At 38.8% G+C, this 18,479-nt stretch overlaps 1 protein-coding gene across 3 annotated transcripts in view; it reads right to left on the reverse strand.

Annotated features, from left to right (window-relative positions):
* Nucleotides 1-18,479, reverse strand: part of VCL (vinculin) — a 66,624-nt gene that overhangs the window by 39,797 nt on the left and 8,348 nt on the right. For all 3 annotated transcript variants that reach the window (XM_049810302.1, XM_049810304.1, XM_049810301.1), the window contains exon 2: nucleotides 2,139-2,209. In XM_049810302.1, the coding sequence (XP_049666259.1) occupies nucleotides 2,139-2,158 (20 nt within the window). In that variant the 5' untranslated portion in view covers nucleotides 2,159-2,209. The remainder of the gene's footprint in view (nucleotides 1-2,138; nucleotides 2,210-18,479) is intronic.

Genomic DNA, 18,479 nt, shown 5'->3' on the forward strand with positions numbered 1-18,479 from the left:
GAACTGCTGTTCATCTATTTGATAACCCGCAGTGGATTCCTCCAATAACTTATCTATTAACCTCCAAACCCATACAAAGAATTTTAACAGTACATGACTTGCTGTACAAAGAAGCTCTCCCTATTGTTGGTTTATAACTACTAGCTTAAAGCAATGCCCCTATCAAGTTCTTGCACAGGAAGAGATGTTCAAGTTTCCATCTTCTCCATGCCACTCATACTTCCTTATACCTTTGTCAGGGCCTCAATCCCCTCTGTCACCTTTTCCAGGCTGAAAAGTTCCAGCCTACTTATCTTTGCCTTATACAGAAGCAATTCCATACCTTCTATGAGCTTCTTCCACTTCTACTACAGCCTTTCTAAAATTTAGGGACCACAAGTGCACGCAGTATTCAAGATGTGGGAGAAAAATATACAGTGACATTTTGATGTCTTGTTCTTTGCTTATAAACCTAACATTTGGTTTGCTTTTTGACCACTACTGAGCATACAATGGATGCTCTCACCAATGTATCACAGCTCCCAGACCTTGCTCACTATTGGTAATGGTCAGTTCAGAGTCAGTCATCCTATCTGCTGCTCTCCCATGTGTATATCATTTCAGATCTTTCAAAATAATTTCATCCAGACTTAGTATCAAGTCACTCAGTTTAATAAGGTCCTGCAGTGGAGTCATCCACTAATCTCACTACCCTGGGTAATACTTTGGGTCACCAGCAAGTACTTTTGCCTCACAGATCATCCTGATTTCCAGGGCATTTGTGAATATGGTGAAAAGCACAATCCCAGAAGAGATCTCTACAGCCCTACTGGTTACACCCTACCACTGTCAGGGTTAACCATATAATTTTTCCTTTTACCTTCAATTTTCTCTTTTCCATACAAGAACTTTTCTTAGTACTCTGTGGCTACTTCATTTTTTTAAAAGCCTTCAGACTTTGCCAAAAAGTTTTAAAATCAGTGTATACTGTATCACCTAGATTACCCCTTATCCCTGTTTGTGGTATTTCTAAGAACACCAACAGATTTATAAGGCAGAATTTCCCTCCACAGATACATTGTTAATTTGCCCAAAGCAAATGATATATATTTGGGATCTGTTAAATTCTCTCCTCTAGGACAGAATTTCTAGTCATTTGCTCCAAAGGTATGTCAGACCTATAGACCTCCTGTTCCCCAGATTCCCCTAGAAAGCTTCTCAGGCAGTAGCATCACCTTCGTTGACATACCAGGCACTCTCAAACAAGAGACTATAATTCACTAATAATTCAGCTATTTCATTTTTGAACTTACACTAATACCACCTGGTTCTAGGCATTTTTATTATTATTATTCATTTTGTCAACCTACAATACAACAAACTAAATGCTTTTCTCACTGCCCTAATATAAATTTTCTCTTTAGACATCATGTCTCTTCTCATTTTTAGTATTTTCTTGCCTCAATACTTTGTTTTGACTATCTACCTGTTTTGTGCTCAGGAATAGAGTAAAATATTCAGTCATTCTGTACAGATTGGACAACACTAATAAAGAGGTCGCTACATTCAGTAGGTTGTAGGACAAAGCCACTTCAGTGAAAGTTTATCAGCTGGTAGTAAGAAGCTTGGCAATTCTACAACAAGAAGCGATGTATGATTTTTAAGACTTAAGGCAGCAGAAGGAGGAAGTCATTGGTCCTTGACACCAAGCCATGGAATTAAGAGTCAGTCACTGCTCTTTAAATGTCTTAGATTTCCAGGCAGTTACATCATGCATCAGCTGCCTGTACTGACAAATTCACACTTTTCCACCAACCAAATTAATAGAAAATATTGAGAACACCACGTTATGTCTGACACTATTAGACAAAAGTACAACAGGACATAGATAAGTACCATTGCTACCCTGATTTTTTTTTGGTTGTTATTTTTAAAGGAAAAAATACCCTAGATATGTACTTGTATACACAGCATGTAACAGGAAAAGTCACTGCTGGCAGAAAGGTCATTCCTAACAAAGCTCAGCCTTGAGACCCCAAAGAGCTATGCAAACATAAGAGTATTTTCTAATCTGTACAGTAGAAATGAGTAACAGTGATCTACCATTGGAACAGGTTTCCTGTACCTACAATAGAAGTTTTACAATAAAATGAGTTTACTTGATAAATGCTGGTGGCATATCCCTTTTCAATATCTGGTCTTCTGTTGTCTGCACAGTCTCTTTTCCAACCTGCAGGAGAAAGAAGTCATATTTAAGATTCAGAATTTCACTGTAAAGCCTAGGTGAAAACAAATAGCAAAATAGCAACAACAAAAAAATTATTTGTACTAATGATAATACCTTTCACTAGGTTTGCTGTGTATATTTTTGAGACCACTATATACTGTGGTTAGTCTAATGCTTTAGAAATCACGTTGTTTCATGCCAACATCTCTACTAAATTAACCGAGGGACAAACACTCTTCCCTCTCTTCATAGAAACCATATTATTTGCTACACTTGGTCATAAAAACTTAATCACCGTGAACTCTGTAGGCTTCCCCACCTCCTAATCCCCACAAGTCAGAAATCAAGTTCAAAGTTAAAGAAAAGTTACCCCCATTTCACTATTCAACCTAGTCTATTAAAAAATGTAGTTAATTACTGAGAATACACCCCACACGCACATTCACACCATCCTTTAGGCAAAAATAATTATGCAGAAGCTAATAAAGAGATAGAGTAAGATCTGGAGTTTTCTATACACTAGCTCTTGTGTTATACAATAAAAGTCTTCATAATTGGTAGCTGGCTCTCTGAACTGTGAGATCACCAACTTAACAAAATATTTCCAGCTCCTTTGTTCACTGTATTTTCCAGCTGAATAAGCTATTCAGAAAGGCATCACAAAGCAAAAGGTCTTTAACCCAGACACCAGTTTGTGTTAAGAGCTGCCAGGCCTGCTCAAGCTGGACAAGATAGCCCTGAAAATCCCTGATCAGCTGGTGTTTAAAGATTTGCTGGATTTTGACAGAAGTTGTAGCGTGCCACTATGCACAGCACTTGCCAGTTCTAATGCTATGTAGCCTTCCAGAAGCACCATTTCCTTGCAAATTTATGCTGCTTGCTGAAAACTGTGGCTCCCTAGTCTGCTCCTTTTCAGAGGGTCTTTAAAAAAGTACATTGACCCTAGTATTTTATTTGGATCAAACACAGAGTCAGCCTAGCCTACCTTTTTTTTTTTTTTTTAATTTATTAGTACTAGACTCACAAGAAGCCACATACATATTTGCAAGTAATGAAGGGAAGAGCAGAGAGGAAGTTAAAGGTCATCAATTTTATGATAGGTTTCTGTCCTTTATGTTCATTGTAGGCTCACTAACAGCCATGCTCCCTCCTAAAGCACAGCACTGCAGCATTGCTTTGACTCCTAAATTTCATGGCAATGCCTCAGGAGCACAATTATAAATTTATCTCATGCCCTGTTTCTTGGGATAGGGTAACATGACCCACCAGAGGATAAGCCTGCTTTGTTCTAATTATTTCCATTGCACTTATGAAAGACATGTTTATATTTCTGGCATTTGTATGTACACATGCATGATAAAGATGACACAGAAAACTAGTAATTTGCATAAACTTTGGACTACACATCATTCAGACAGAACACTGGCACCAGGTGAAAATGATGAGTAATACTTTATTTCCAAAGAACCAGGCCTGCAACATTTCTCTTGCGGCTGTACCAATTTGCATATAGTTCAGTATATTTTTATTTCTGAGGATATACAGTTTTTAAAGAATGCATGAAGAATAAAGTTTACAATGGGTGGGCTTCAATTTAAAGGTAATTCTAACAATAATTATTGGTATTTTATATTGAACAGTCACTCATGAGCAACCAAGAAACAACTTCTGCTCAAGTTACAATACATCAAGCATCAAGGGTAAGTTACTTCTGTTTTTATTAGACCATACAAAAAGCATTTCTTCTTTTAGTCTGGATAAGTCTCTTCTATAAGAGGATATCTATAGGTTCACTACTCAAAGAAGCATTATCATCTAATTATAGATAGATATATGCACTTTATATATTTATACATACACATATGGACAGTCATATATGGCCAGCTAGGATCTTTGGTCTTCAAAAGAAAGTAACATATGGGATGAGACAATTCCCATTTCCATTTTTTGTGAGGAGTTTTAACCTCAAAACTGTCCTAAACTCTAAAGACATTGCTCTTCCAAGTCCATCACAAAGCAGAAATACTCACTCCTCTAATATCCTCAGCACTATATAGCACACAGACAGGACACAAGATTTTAGCCAGTTCCTATGAGGCCTCAATTAAAAAGGTCCCCTACTTTTCCTGAAGAAAGGATTTCTTACCATATTTTAAGCACCAATACAGCACACACTCACTGGATCTGTTTAAATATAAAACCTTGTGCCTCAAAGGAAAGCATTTCATATTTACATACTATTAATTAACCTTTCAAGAAGTTGCTCTTTGCATTTGTAGCTAAGGTACAGAGATCACATGTAAAGAACAAACGTACTCCGCATACCACTTAACAGGCAAAGTCTCAAAACATGAAGCCACATTCATGACTAAAAATACACAACCCCAAGAGTTTTGTGGGTTTTCCTTTTTAGCTTTGTGGTTCGGGGGATTTTTTTTCTTACTTTTTGTTTTAATAAGATTTGGTTTTTTCAGACTGAATTTTTACATGGCCTAAGCAATTTTCGGACATAGTGCAGTGTAACACAATGTAGCAATTCACTCAGCTCTACCTTCCCCATACTCCCAACACCCAGGGAATAAAGACTTTTTTTTTTCCTTTAAGATATAATACCTACACATTCCGTTTCAGGCAGAAGGCTTGTCAAGCTTCATGCTAATACAGAACAATTATCTGGGAAACCTGCATTTTATTTCTATCCAACAGTATACACGTGAAAAAAACAGGATTCGTACTTAAGTTTCAGATACTCTTACCTCCCAAGACAATCTTTCCCTAACTAACTGGAAAGCAACAGTCTCCATGGAATAGAAGCTTCTGCTGTTAATTAATACTAAAGTGGCCATTACAGTCCCAAAGACACTAGTTAACACTGTAAAGGGACCATAACTTCTTGAACACTGTACCTGCCCAGAGGAGCACAGAGTAAGGGAAGCTCTCAAGCAAAACTTACCAAGACAACATCATAGTTAGACCTTTTCCCCATCCGTATTCATTTCCATACTCTTTAGGAGATTAGAGGCAAATCAGCTGAACAGAGATAAAGAATGAGCTACTCCCCTGCTTGCTCCCTGCTATTCAACAACAGGGAACAAGAGGCAGACAAGTCTAGAAATTTAAAAGAAATGGACACACGCAAGTCAGAGGGCATATATGGCTGCTGAAAAACCTTCTAGGAATGCAGCTAGAAGAACCAGGAAGTGATTGAGATTTCCTGCTGGTTTTGGCTTTTAACTTTGCTTGTAGGTCTTATGCACTCTTATCTGCCACTGATTAGTAGAGGATCAGTATGTTTTAAACTTCCTGATGGGGAGTATTTTCTCCATGGAAAAGCAAGAGGAAAACTTTCTGATCAGGCTGAGGTTTTTTCTTATAACCAGTTTTGCAGCTTTTTGTCATGTCTGCTTCTACTGCAGGAAAGACAAGACATAGGTACCCACAAGGTCCCTTTCTCATCTCCTTAGCCTGCTGGATATAGCAAAGAACAGCTGTTCAGTGAGAAAAGGAAATAGTTTCAGCTTCTGTAATTCTCTAAGACTTTGTTTAAAAAAAGAGACCACAAACACCCAGTAATATCTAGTTCTCTTAACTTCTAGAAGTTTGAAAGTACAAACTGCAAGTATCATATAGAATAAAACACAAATATTTAAGATGAGAGTCCAAAGTTTATTGTTTGGGGTTGGTTTTAATTGTTTGGGTTTTTTAACAAATATTCTTCTGAATACATATATTGACAATACCAAATTGACAATTTGCCAAATGCTGGAAGTTAAATCTTCCTTGCAGCTTATAGGATTTCCCCAGTTAAAAAGGAAGGCGACCTTAGAAGAATTAGTTCTTGCGATGTTCCAGAAGCCATTTTAGCAAGGAGCCTAAAACTAAAAATATTCCCACATCATCATCCAGTGAACACATACAGCCCTGGCTGCAACACTAGCAGAGCCCCAGGTCAGAAAGAAACTCCCAAGAAATTAGCTACAGTACGAGCTTTGCTTGACAAATCAAAGTACCACACAAAGTGTTCTAGTCTGTATGTTGTAAAAGCAACTTTAGCATTAAAAATCCAATTGCTGGTTTACACTTTCTTCTATGTTTTGCAATCTTCCAGGAAGAATAGTGACATGACAATGGGAGCGTTAAGTCTCACATCAAAAATATGTTATACATTTGTTATTTGTTATACATCAGTGCAGTTCCATGAAGCTCTCAGCAACTTCTTTCTCAATTTCTTTAGATGTCTGTCCTGAAAAAATAAACTTAAGTATTTTCTATAACTCTACAATAACAGTAGTTTCTACATTACATATCCATGTCTAGAATCCATTTCAAAACAGAGTTGCCAGTCCTTTCCCCCCACTCCACATTTTAAGAAAGCAAAACTGGCCTAGATTTCAAGACTACGAACAACCCATCAAGCAGAGCTAGAAGCAAGCCAAAGTTACACCAAATTTATGCCTACTCCTTGCTGGCATAGGTGATGTACATTTCAGTCCAGACTGAAAAATACAATATTGGCATAGAGAATTAAATCTTCATGAAAGCATTTTGAATTCACATTACATACTGATGGGTCTTACGCATGACAATATGATAAAAATGATGACTGAACTTAATGGTATCCAGTTGTATATCCTATACCTTTCATAGAGTTCATCCCTCCCCCACAAGGCATGTCCATTGCAGGTGGAGAAAGCAGGTCCTTTATCTCAAACTGAGTTCAGAGACAGTGTGTCTCAGTGGGTTCCAAAGTGGCAAGGGCTCAATAACTACTTCACAACTGTTCAGTTTTCCTTTTGTGAAATCAGTCATTGGAGCCAAATTACATGGTAAGCTTTTGGGAAGGACCTCTCTGGCAGCAAAAGAGAAGCAAAACAAGACTTAGCTTTTTACCTTCATTGTTGTCAGTCACAGTATTTTGATTGTAACCCATGTTCTGTCTTTAAATTTACAGTATCAAGTAGACCAGTTGTTGGTATTTCAAGCTATTTCTCTCAGTTCTTTTAAAAACACAGCTGTTGGAGTAAATGTTGTTTTATCATGCCATGTGGTAAACGTTACCAAAACAGAATTGCATACATCCTGGCTTAGCAGCAAAGCATAAAACTTTGCCAGATGCAAGTCAAACAGCTTTGGGGTATATCATGACAATTCCTGGTCCCACCTAAAGTTGACAAGTCACTCAAAAATCATCATCAAATGACATAAACAGCTTCTAGTAAAAAGAGAACTTTCCACAAACTGTGAGCAGAAGTAGCAAGCAATGTTGTAATGTTTTTAGAAAAAACATCTAAGAGAACATGTTTACAGGTCACTCCTCACAATGTAATCCTTCTCATTCAACAAGACTGAAAAAAGTCAGTTATAACAAGATACAATTTCCTCCTCCCCCCCAAAAAAAAACACCTTTGTTTTTCCTTCAAAGGTTCTATTGGAAACATTTAACAAAGCAAATCTCCAATTTCTTCATCATTCCACTCTCATCTTGCTTTGATTTAAAAGCGTGATTGATATGTCACTTGCAATTAAGCGCGTTTAACCCTGGTGTAAGAAGCTTTAAGTTTTTCTGCTTCTCTGTAGGGGAATAGCCAGTGCAATTAGAGACTGAAAAATAAGTCCAAAGAAATATGAAGCTGAATTCTCTTCCTGCTTCTATTTTACACCAAAAGAAAAATGCATATATGCTACCAGTGACATCAGTCAACAAGACTACTTTTCCTTCCAGGCAGGCATGAACCTAAAGAGACTGCTGAATCAGACCCTATTCACTTTGCCTTTCAGTTAATATGGAAGCTGTATACTGGCTCCTGGTTTTCTCATGATTACCCTGGAGACTGCATTCCAGGCATAGCAAGGTACAATTTGAAAGCCATTTGGCAATAAGTCAAATAAATTAGAACACTCCAGCCATCTGGTCCCCAATAGCAGCAAACTGACCTACCTGTCTACACTGGCGATTAAGACAAATTCAATTGGCCTGAGGCTAAGGTAATCCTGCTGTCCAAGTAAAATACATAACTACGAAACTAGAACCATATGGAAACCAGAAAGTGACATCATTTGGGTACCCAAAGACTTGTAGTCATGCTGCTAATGCCTACTAACTCTGTTACCAGTACAGAGCTGAGGCTTGGATGGTTTAGCTAATTACAGAATGCACAACTTAACAAAGGAAACAAAAGCACATACTGATTATGTGAGACTTTTTACAGAACTATTATAATTCAGAAATCAGTTCTTTTATCAAGAGAAGAGTTTCTTCTTCTAAACCAGTACTTCCAAGTTACAACTACTTTAAGACATTATAACTCCACTGCAGTGAAATAAGTCAGCTCTGACCTCTGAGCATATACAAAACTCACTTGGGAAAATAAGATACAGCAACTGTCCTCTACAAATGAGATTCACAGCTACAATTAGCTACTTTTACATTACAAGGAAGTCTAAGGACAATCCCTCATATCAAACAGCATGAAGACTCCAAAAGCTCTTCCAGTTCATCTCCATGTACCCAGACCTGCAAATCACCACTAAGTTTCAGAGCACCTCTTAACATAAATCCTGCTGCAGACATATACACAGATGAGTACTCTACTAAAAGGTAACACATGTAATATCACAGAGCTAAACTTTCTCATTATTCAGATGCTTGTCTGAAAGCAAGCAAACACTGTGATGCCACTGGTAGGTTTGCATCAACTTTGACAACCTGCTAATATCTGCATGTTGGAGAAAATCTTGGTTGATGAGGATTTCCCTCTCCCACACCAGTAACTGAGATAAATCCTGTCTCCCCCGCCTTCCAAGTGTTAGGTCAAGTAGAAGTATCTGGAAAGTTTACTTAAGATTAAGGCTGTTGGTAATAGAGTAAAAAAAGTCTCACCATAGGAAGTTCATAGATCATATCAAGTGGAAGAAAGATCTCTTTCCAGATACAGCAGCAGCCTGTGAGAATCTGTGTTTCTAATATACATATTGTACTGCACAGACAGTCTCTAAACCAACCCAAGGTATAGCTTTACATAGGTAGTAATGAACTTTCTCCCCAGGCTATTTTTATCCTTCATCAGAATGACAAACTAAATTGGGGGTGGTCTCTAATAATAATATTAAATTAGTATTTCACTTATCCATGTGTTGGCACAGAAAATATTCAAGGAGCTGAAGAAAGAAAAGACAAATTCATATGTATTCTCTGTTACTACTTGAGTAAGTTTCAGATGCAAAACAGTAGAGAATTATCTTCCTCTCAAGTTTCTAAGATGTCTGACTAAATCAGGTGCTAGGCAGCTGTCCACTATAAATGCCTTAATTTCACTTTGATATTTAGTTAACTACAAAATCTGTTGCTACTTTTTATAACCCATTTTACCTGTGGAAAACACTGCTAATTTGACAGGTATTGTTAACTAAATGGGGCATATTTAATATAATACCACAACTGAAAAATGTAGGTTGGCTACCAGGCACTGAATTTTAGGATCTTCTATTTGTTATATGCAAAGTTGTACTGACTTCTGAATGCCAGACTGTTCAACAATGACTTTCCCCCTTCCACAGAAAGGGCAGCACTGCTTCCCTTATGAGCTCCCTCCCAGAGCACCAGTTGTTCTAGAGTAACAGATTTTTTTTCAAAGTTAAAGACACCAACAGTTTCCTGCAGGAAGACAAAATGATAAGCATAAGAAAAAGCAGTTTTGAACATCTCTGATAGCAGAGCTAAGAGAAATACCAATCATCATTGATTTTAAGACACAACAAATCAGAATAAAGACTCACAGCACCTGATGGGCAATGCATTTATCAGTAGATAAACAGAAGAAAACTCACCACCCCACCATTTACATGACACTGCTTTTTAGCATGTTCTAAATGTAACTATTTTGCCAAAGCCACTGTCATGAGACCACTCTTCATTCTAAGCAGTTCTGAAATTCTTATGATAATTCCCCCCACCTCTTCCCATGACACAGTTCCAAGTTACTGAATTTGTTCCCATCTGCCTGTCATCAGTGCTGGCTTATTTATCTGCAGCGCTGTCAAGCAAGGATCTATTTCCATCACCTTGATGGGTTACAAAAACTAAATTGGTTTAGTGCTAAACAATGTACTGCGGCAGAGAAGGAATACATAAGAGATGCTGCTTTAATCTATTTACTTAAGTCAACCTGCAAATGCAGGAACTAGACAGAGTTCTGTCCCTCATTGACTTTGTTTAATCCTAGTATTTCCCTCAAGGGAAACATACTTTATCAATAAAGGTAATTTTAGATGAGTAGTGTTTTTCACCAAGTTTTCAATATTATATTAAAAATACCTTCATGTACTCACTAATACATGGTTGAAGCAACAGCAACTCACAGCATTCATCTTTTGGCATAAGCCCTGCCACAGTAAATGTTTCTTCACCAGCAAGGTATGTACTAACATGGTATTTTATAGTTGTTATCCACCTTCTGTAGCATATTGGTCAATTTGTCTTTCATAAGAGTCTCATTTTACTTGACTAACAGTTAATTCAAGTGTACAATAAGTTAATGGTGTAAATCATTGCTCACATGTTAAATGTGATGTTTTAATTAGCTACAACAATATCTAGTTACATTAAACAGAATAAGGAGTAGGAATGGTGGGCTGTTTTCCAAGGGACAGTGCTCATTTACAGCACCATTAAAAACCTAAGTGTGTCAGAAACTTAATATTATGTGATTGTTTTCCAGCTTGATTTTGCTTTCAGTACTCATGACCGCTTATACCAGCTCTGCAAGGAATTCAGCATGTACAAGATAAGCCACTTATGTGCTGAGTCATCACAAAGAATTTGAAAACTGTTACAAAGCAGCCACTCAGCAGAAATAACTGATAGATATTTTAAAAAATCAGACAAATAAGTGACTGATCTGGCATTAGTTCCGAGTTAGATGAAGACTTACTCAGCTGTTAAAATTAGTTTTTAATAAAACTTAAGCTTACTATGTGGTCAAGTAGCAAACTACTGTTCACATCCAAAAAAGCTTTAAAAACAACTACTTTCAAGAGCATTTGCTATTTAATTCTTGACTCACACTGAAAAAGAAAATTATTCTTTGAAGAGATTAAGTGGTTTTTGTGGTAAAGGCTAATAAACTATAGCACAGCAGCAGATATTAACAACGTAGTCAGAATCTTCTCCTATGGGATGACATAACCAGTAAGAGTGGTGCAATCCAATTCCTAGGTGTCAGTGATTCCTTTGAAAATTCTTATGATTTAATTCATTCTACAGACCTAACTTCTCACTCAGCATAATTATCTTCCATGCCATCTAGCATAGAATCTACTCTCAGCCACTTTCACAGCCTAGATTCAGCCATAAAACCTACTTCTACCCACAACAGTGCTGGAACCGGCCTACTTCTAAAACAGTGCTTTGGACTAACATTAACATACATTACATTATACTTCTCTAGGTTCACCCAATTCAAGCATTATGAAAGCATTACTCTTACTCTTGCAGTTGCTACTGGAAAGCTTAGTTCACATAATACCGAAATTGGTGGGACTTTTCTTTGTACCAATGGATTTGTTTGGCCCTATTACTCCAGGCAGTAGTAACTGGACATGCTTGATGGGATGGACAGACTTTCTCAGTGTAGCTCTGTAACATGAAGCTACTATCCTCAGTTGAAACAAAGGGGGAAAAATTAGGTAGCATAAGCCAGCAGTTTGAAGGTTACAGTCTAGTACCTACAAATATCTAGGCTAAAACTGCTTATTTTAAGTTCCCGTGACTGGCAAACCTGGCTTCACCTCTTGCAGACAAAAGGAATAATCCTAGTCACCATTAATTTGAAGCTGTAGAGAAGTAAAGCCTCTATAAACTTGTCTTAAAAATTCGTCTTTAAATTTGACACTGAATCATAAAGGGACATCAGAAAGTTCAACTTCTTTAAAACAACAGAAGTTTTTTCACTGTAATTTGTTCGCATTTTAGAGCTCCATTGTGCTAGGCACTGTATAAATACATAATATTATCCAGTTCACATATAACAGCAGACCATTGCTGTGTCACATTAGAAGAATGTTGACAAATCAACTCTGCATTAAGAAAAGGATATTAAAGTGCCACCAATAACTGATAGTATATAATTGCTAACACTTTGAGAAGTTACAGGTACCATTTCTAACTTAAAATCCTTTCAGAAGTTTAATAGAAATCAATGAAAAAAATCTTTTAGGTCTTTGTAAGGTAAACACCTTTAGAGATGAAGTTCCTTTACCTTCTACAAGAATGTGGTTTGAAAAAAAAGCAGTATTGCTGCAAATCTGACTAAAAGCACCTCCTATAATAAGAAGCTACACTTGTCACCAACATAATTTTGTCCTATTTGAGGAAGTTGCTCCAGATTTGAAAGCAATAGAACACTCTTCTGAGCAACTGTTATACTATATTAAACAGAAATACAAGTTTTTGAGCCAGCTAACAAGCAAACTGGAAAACATGTCTGAAGAAAGGAATTGTACTCAACTGTGAAAGCAGAATCTAGATCCATCAAGTTCACAAACCCCTTCACAGCTTACTTCCTACATTGCCACACAGTAACAAGGTTAGTTATTATTAGCATCACCAAAATACTTAAAACTAATAAGCCATGTGCAGGGAAGTTTGCTCTTTGCAAGAAAAAGGTGCAAGACAATTATGTAAAAATCTGTCACAACAAAGGCTAAGCAGCAAATCTTTGTAGCAGTTAGTAACTGCTTCAGGGTAGCAAAGTTTCTTTAGCATTTCACTGTCCTGAGTAATTGGAGAACAGGTCAGAGATTCCAACTGCTCCCCTCCCCCCAAAAAAATTGCCAGAGCAGAATTGTTATGCCAGAAATTAGCTTGCAACTGAGAGATAAAACACTTTATATTTTATAGCTTTGAACTATGATAATCAGTGATGTCAAGCTGGGAAGAGGAAAAAAAATTCAGATCAACAGAAAAATACATTCCTTCCTGCTGTATGGGGGGTGGGGTGCACTCAACTGGTCTGACAGCTCAAGTGCCAGTCGAGTCTAGTCAGAGAGCTAAGGAATGCAGGTTTTCTCCAGCATCAACTTAAGAGAATTAAAGGAAATGTCATGCTATTACCTTTTTTGGGTGGTTTTTTTTTTTTGTTTGGTTGGTTTTGTTGGGGGTTTTTTTTTACCCTCAGAGAAAGACTGAAGTCAAGCTGAAACCTACCTAATATTTACTAAGGTTCCCACTCCCCACCCCTTGATTTTTTTTTTAGAAAAAGGGAATTTTTTATAAGTGTGGCAAATAATCAAGCAGCACTTCAGTTGCTACAGTTAAGTCAGTGGTTTGGCAGTTACCAGCCCTTCACAATCCAGTTTTTTCATCATTGTATCAGGGCAAGCTAAATAAAAAGTGACCTTTTCACTACTACTATGGAGTTTGAGAGAAACTCCATTTGTTTAGCTCTTATTCAGCACAACTATTATGCTGTAAAAGCTGCAAAGATAGCTAAGCTTGTGAAAGTGATTTTTAGTTCAGTCCAAACACTAGTCAGTTTACTTGTTCTCTCACCTAAAACCTTGTAAGAGTTACACAGTAATCTAAAAAAAGTGGTTTTACACTTGAGAATAAGTTTTCTTTCAAGTATTGAGTGGTTTTTGTAACCTGTTTGTAACCAAATCAGCTTTTGAAGACTTAGCTGAAGTATATTTAGATACCTGTATACACATTCAGAGGCTGAAATGGGAAACATCTTGAGATCAATCTTGAGCAAAGTTACAAAGAAAGGAAGATTCTAAAAGCAAATACACACACCAAAGTAAGTAACCTTCCCAGTAACTTCCAAGTGGATGCTTGAAGCAGGTTTTTTTTTTTTTAATAGTAATAACTCTTAAGATAAAGATTCAGCACATCACACACCTCAGTATTAAAAACCTCTCCTAAGCAAGTTTAGATGACTACATGGATGTATTTTAGCAACTGACGAGGTTTCCATAAAGTTTAAATAGGAAGGTTGAACATGCCAACTTGCACACATCTAAACCTTAGCACTAATTGTTCCATTCAATTATGTACTACTATCCCATTTGGAGATTAACAGTTTAACCATTTGTTGCCTATGCACAGACAGATATTTTACTCATTTACAGGAAGTCCATTTTTTCAAAACATAACCGAATTTGTGGTCATCAGGAACCAAATCCACCCAAATACTCTAGCAACTTACAAGTTATCTGGCTCTCACACATACTATCAGCCTGGTTGAAGTCTGTTTCTGCTCCTTCCGAGGAAGTATTTGTGCAGGCAAATAAAACAAGGCCTGCATAAGAAAAGAAAGTTTTATTAATGCTTCCCTCCTCAACAACAGTCACAATATGCAGCCTCTTTCAAACTCAGGAAGAGGTTTGAAGACAGCAGAGGAAACAACTCAGCTGGAATAACTGAAGTTTCAGATGACAACTTTTAATAGCTTCCCTGCTTGACAGGAGGAGTCTTCAGACTCTTCTGCAAATGAAGAGCTGAAATGGCTGAAAGACTAGAATGGGCAAGGAAGTTGATATGGACTTTCTGGCTCAGCCTTTAATAAGCTTCCCATTTTGATGCACCTGCTCCTTACATTGTAGAGCAACTATTTGAATAGAATTTTTAAAAAACTAAAGACAGACGAGAACAGTCATTACTGTTTGCCATCACACAATGACTCAGCTAAGGTGACACTTGTGACTTACCCAGTACAGGCCAGAGTGCTCCCTATCAATTCAGAGGTTACAGATATAACTGCCATTTCTCATACTGCTACTCTGGCACTTCTGTGACCATACCTGTTTAAGAAACTAATTTCTCTAGCTATTGTGCAGTCTTCAGCATTTAAGGAGGGACAGGGCTTGACTCTGTAGTTTATGCAAAGACTTAGCTACTACAATGCAGTTCAAGTTTAATACCGTTGTATTTTACTATTCCCACAGACAGAATAAACATTGAAAAGAACACATAGCCTGGTACTGCCATCAGTGTGTCCATTAAAAAGAAAAAAAAAAGCAACCTTTTCTAGCACCTACTTTAAAGACATGCATTGCTGGATAAATATCATCACAAGAATTTCAAGTACTCCTGAACATCCTTATGAATTGCAAATGCAGTTACATCTATATTCATTACAGAACAAGGCTTTTGGTCTTTGCCTACTGCTAACCTGAACTGAGACTGCCTTGAACTAATCTGTACATTTTAGGGCAGTTAAAGAATTTAGTCAATTTTGGAATTACCATACAAGATTTACTGTATCCTAGTCAAGGGACTGAAAACTATCATAACTTCAGTTTGTAGAGTTGTAAGACCAGAACAGTTGCAGCATACCGCAACATTTTAAGTTGCATACACAAAGACATCCAAGCATAAAGCTTGTAGAACTAGCCAAAGCAGTACTTTTTCCTTGGTTCTGTTATTCATCATTTCATTTATGCACCATATGTCTCCAAGGACAACATTTAAGCATGGTAGTTGGTCAGGTCAAACCTTCTTAGGCCATCACAGAACATCAGTTTAAAATGACAATTGCTTACCTCCACTGCAGTGAGAAATACTGTATTTCTATCACACACTGTAAAGTCTAAGTATCATCTTTCATTAGTAGGTAAGTACAGGTTGAGGAGCCAAAGACGGGAGGGACTCTGCTGTTAGAAACAAGGAAAAACTGGTTGGGAATGTGTATTGGTTTTGTTTGGCAAGGTTTTGGTAGCGGGGGCGGTTTACAGGGGTGGCTTCTGTAAGAAACTGCTGGAAGCTTCCCCTGTGTTCGAGAGAGAGCGAGCCCATATTAGCCGGCTCTGAGACGGACCCGCCGCCGGCCAAGGCCGAGCCAATCAGTGATAGTGGTAACGCCTCTGTGATAACATTTTTAAGAAGGAAAAAAGTTGGGACGGAGAGAAAACTGCCGCCGGAGTGAGGAGTGAGAACATGTAAGAGAAACAAGCCTGCGGACACCAAGGTCAGTGAAGAAGGAGGGGGAGGAGATGCTCCAGGCGCCGGAGCGAAGATTCCCCTGCAGCCCGTGGTGAAGACCCTGGTGAGGCAGGCTGTCCCCCTGCAGTCCAGGGAGGTCCACGGTGGAGCAGATCTCCACCTGTAGCCCGTGGAGGACCCCACGCCGGAGCAGGTGGGTTCCCGAAGGAGGCTGTGACCCCGTGGGAACCCCGCGCTGGAGCAGGCTCCTGGCAGGACCTGCGGATCTGTGGAGAGAGGAGCCCACGGAGCAGGCTTTCTGGCAGGACTTGTGACCCCGTGGGGGACCCGCGCTGGAGCAGTGTGCTCCTGAAGGACTGCACACCGTGGAATGGACCCATGCTGGAGCAGTTCGTGAAGAACTGCAGCCCGTGGGAATGGCCCACGTTGGAGGAGTTCGTGGAGGACTGTCTCCCGTGGGTGGGACCCCACGCTGGAGCAGGGGAAGAGTGTGATCAGCCCTCGTCCTGAGGAGGTGAAGCGGCAGAAAATAACGTGTGATGACCATAAACCCCATCCCTGTCCCCTTGTGCCGCTGGGGGGGCTTGGTGGTGAAATCCGGGAGGGTAGTTGTGCCTGGGAAGAACTGAGGGGTGGTGGGAAGGTGTTCTGAGATTTCATTTTACTTCTCATTACCATGCTCTGGTTGATTTGTAATAAATTGAGTCTGTTTTGCCCGTGACGGTAATAGTGAATGATCTCTCCTGTCCGTATCTCGACCCGCGAGCCTTTTGTTATATTTTCTCTCCCCTATCCAGCTGAGGATGGGGGAGTGATAGAACGGCTTTGGTGGGCACCTGGTGTTCAGCCAGGGTTAACCCATCACAGAATGCAAACATCAGGCACAACCTTAGCTACAGTGACCATGAGATCATGGAATGCAGGATCCTGAAAGGAAGAAACAAGACAAATCAGACCCTGAGCTTCAGAAAAGACTTTAGCCTCTTACAGGGACCTACTTGGAGAAATCCCATGGGATACAGTCTTAGAAAGAACAGCTCTGGAGAGCTAGTTGATTTTCAAGGATCACCTCCTCCAAGCTCAAGGATGGTTCACTCTGATGAGCAGGAAGTTAATCAAAGGTGACAAGAGGCCTGCATGGATGAACACAATGCTCCTGACAAAACTGACATGAAAAGTAGGCAGACAAGAAGTGGAAGCATGGACAGATGACTCGGGAGGAATGCAGAGATGCTACCTGAGCACACAGGGATGGGCTCCATCCCCAAAATCTATCTGGAGTTGAATCTGGTGAGCATGAAGAACAACAAAAAATGCTTGTGTAAGTACAGCAGCAAAACGAAGACTAGATAAAACGTGGGCCCACTGCTGAATAGGTGGGGGGCCTGGTCACAACACAGAAAAGGCTGAGTACTCAGTACCTTCTTTACTTCAGTCTTTACCGAGATCTGCCTTTGGCAATCCCAGGTCCCCAGGATGCACTGGAAGTTTGGCACAAGGAAAACGTATCCTCTATGAAAGATCAAGTTACATTCGCTATTCTGTGGGTGTAATCATTGATGGAAAATGCAATGCAGTTATTATGAAGGTCTCTTCATAAAGATTCTAAGCCAAAAGCAACAAGACACACAAGTTTTCTACAGGAATGGCTTGTTTCTTTTCTCCACTCTTTACTGGAGAACCCTGACATTAATCATCAGTTTCCTACCCTACCCATGAAGTCAGGGTACTAGAAAACTGTTCCAACACATGTTGTCTCAGTGAGAGAAAGAGTTAAAAGATCATTATCCACTGAGAGTCAATACAAGCTGACAGTTTCAGTAATCATGGAAAGCCTTTGAGAGTTGAGGAGTTTTTGGGTTTTTTTTTTCCTTCTTTCGCCTTTCATGAGCCAGTATTGTTATCCAGTGATCGTCTTTCATAATGTAAATAATTTTTCTGAAGCATCAGAATATTATTTACTTCAGAATAAGAGATTTGTTCAATGTGAGTTGTTCCATATATATTCATGGAAAACTTTGGTTCTAGTCTCAGGATGGGGCAAGTACAAGTCATACCTCAGTAGACTTGAATTATTAAGCAAAGTAAAAAAAGGAAAGGTTTGCCCTCTCTACTGATTCTCTATTCACTTTCATATTCTTATAGATACAGTAGGGCCTGAAATTACTGCAGGGACAAACTAGACCTACTTCCAAATATTATGCATATGGCATGTGTCGTGTGTGTGTCCCCCCAATTCAGTTTTCAGCTGTTAGGATGCTAGGCTCACGTTTTAAGGAGATATTATTGGTGAAATATTTGTAACTGAAAAAGAGATCCAGCCTTTATTTCATC

Source organism: Accipiter gentilis, chromosome 9 (genome assembly GCF_929443795.1).
Source record: "Accipiter gentilis chromosome 9, bAccGen1.1, whole genome shotgun sequence".
NCBI classification, from domain to species: domain Eukaryota; kingdom Metazoa; phylum Chordata; class Aves; order Accipitriformes; family Accipitridae; genus Astur; species Astur gentilis.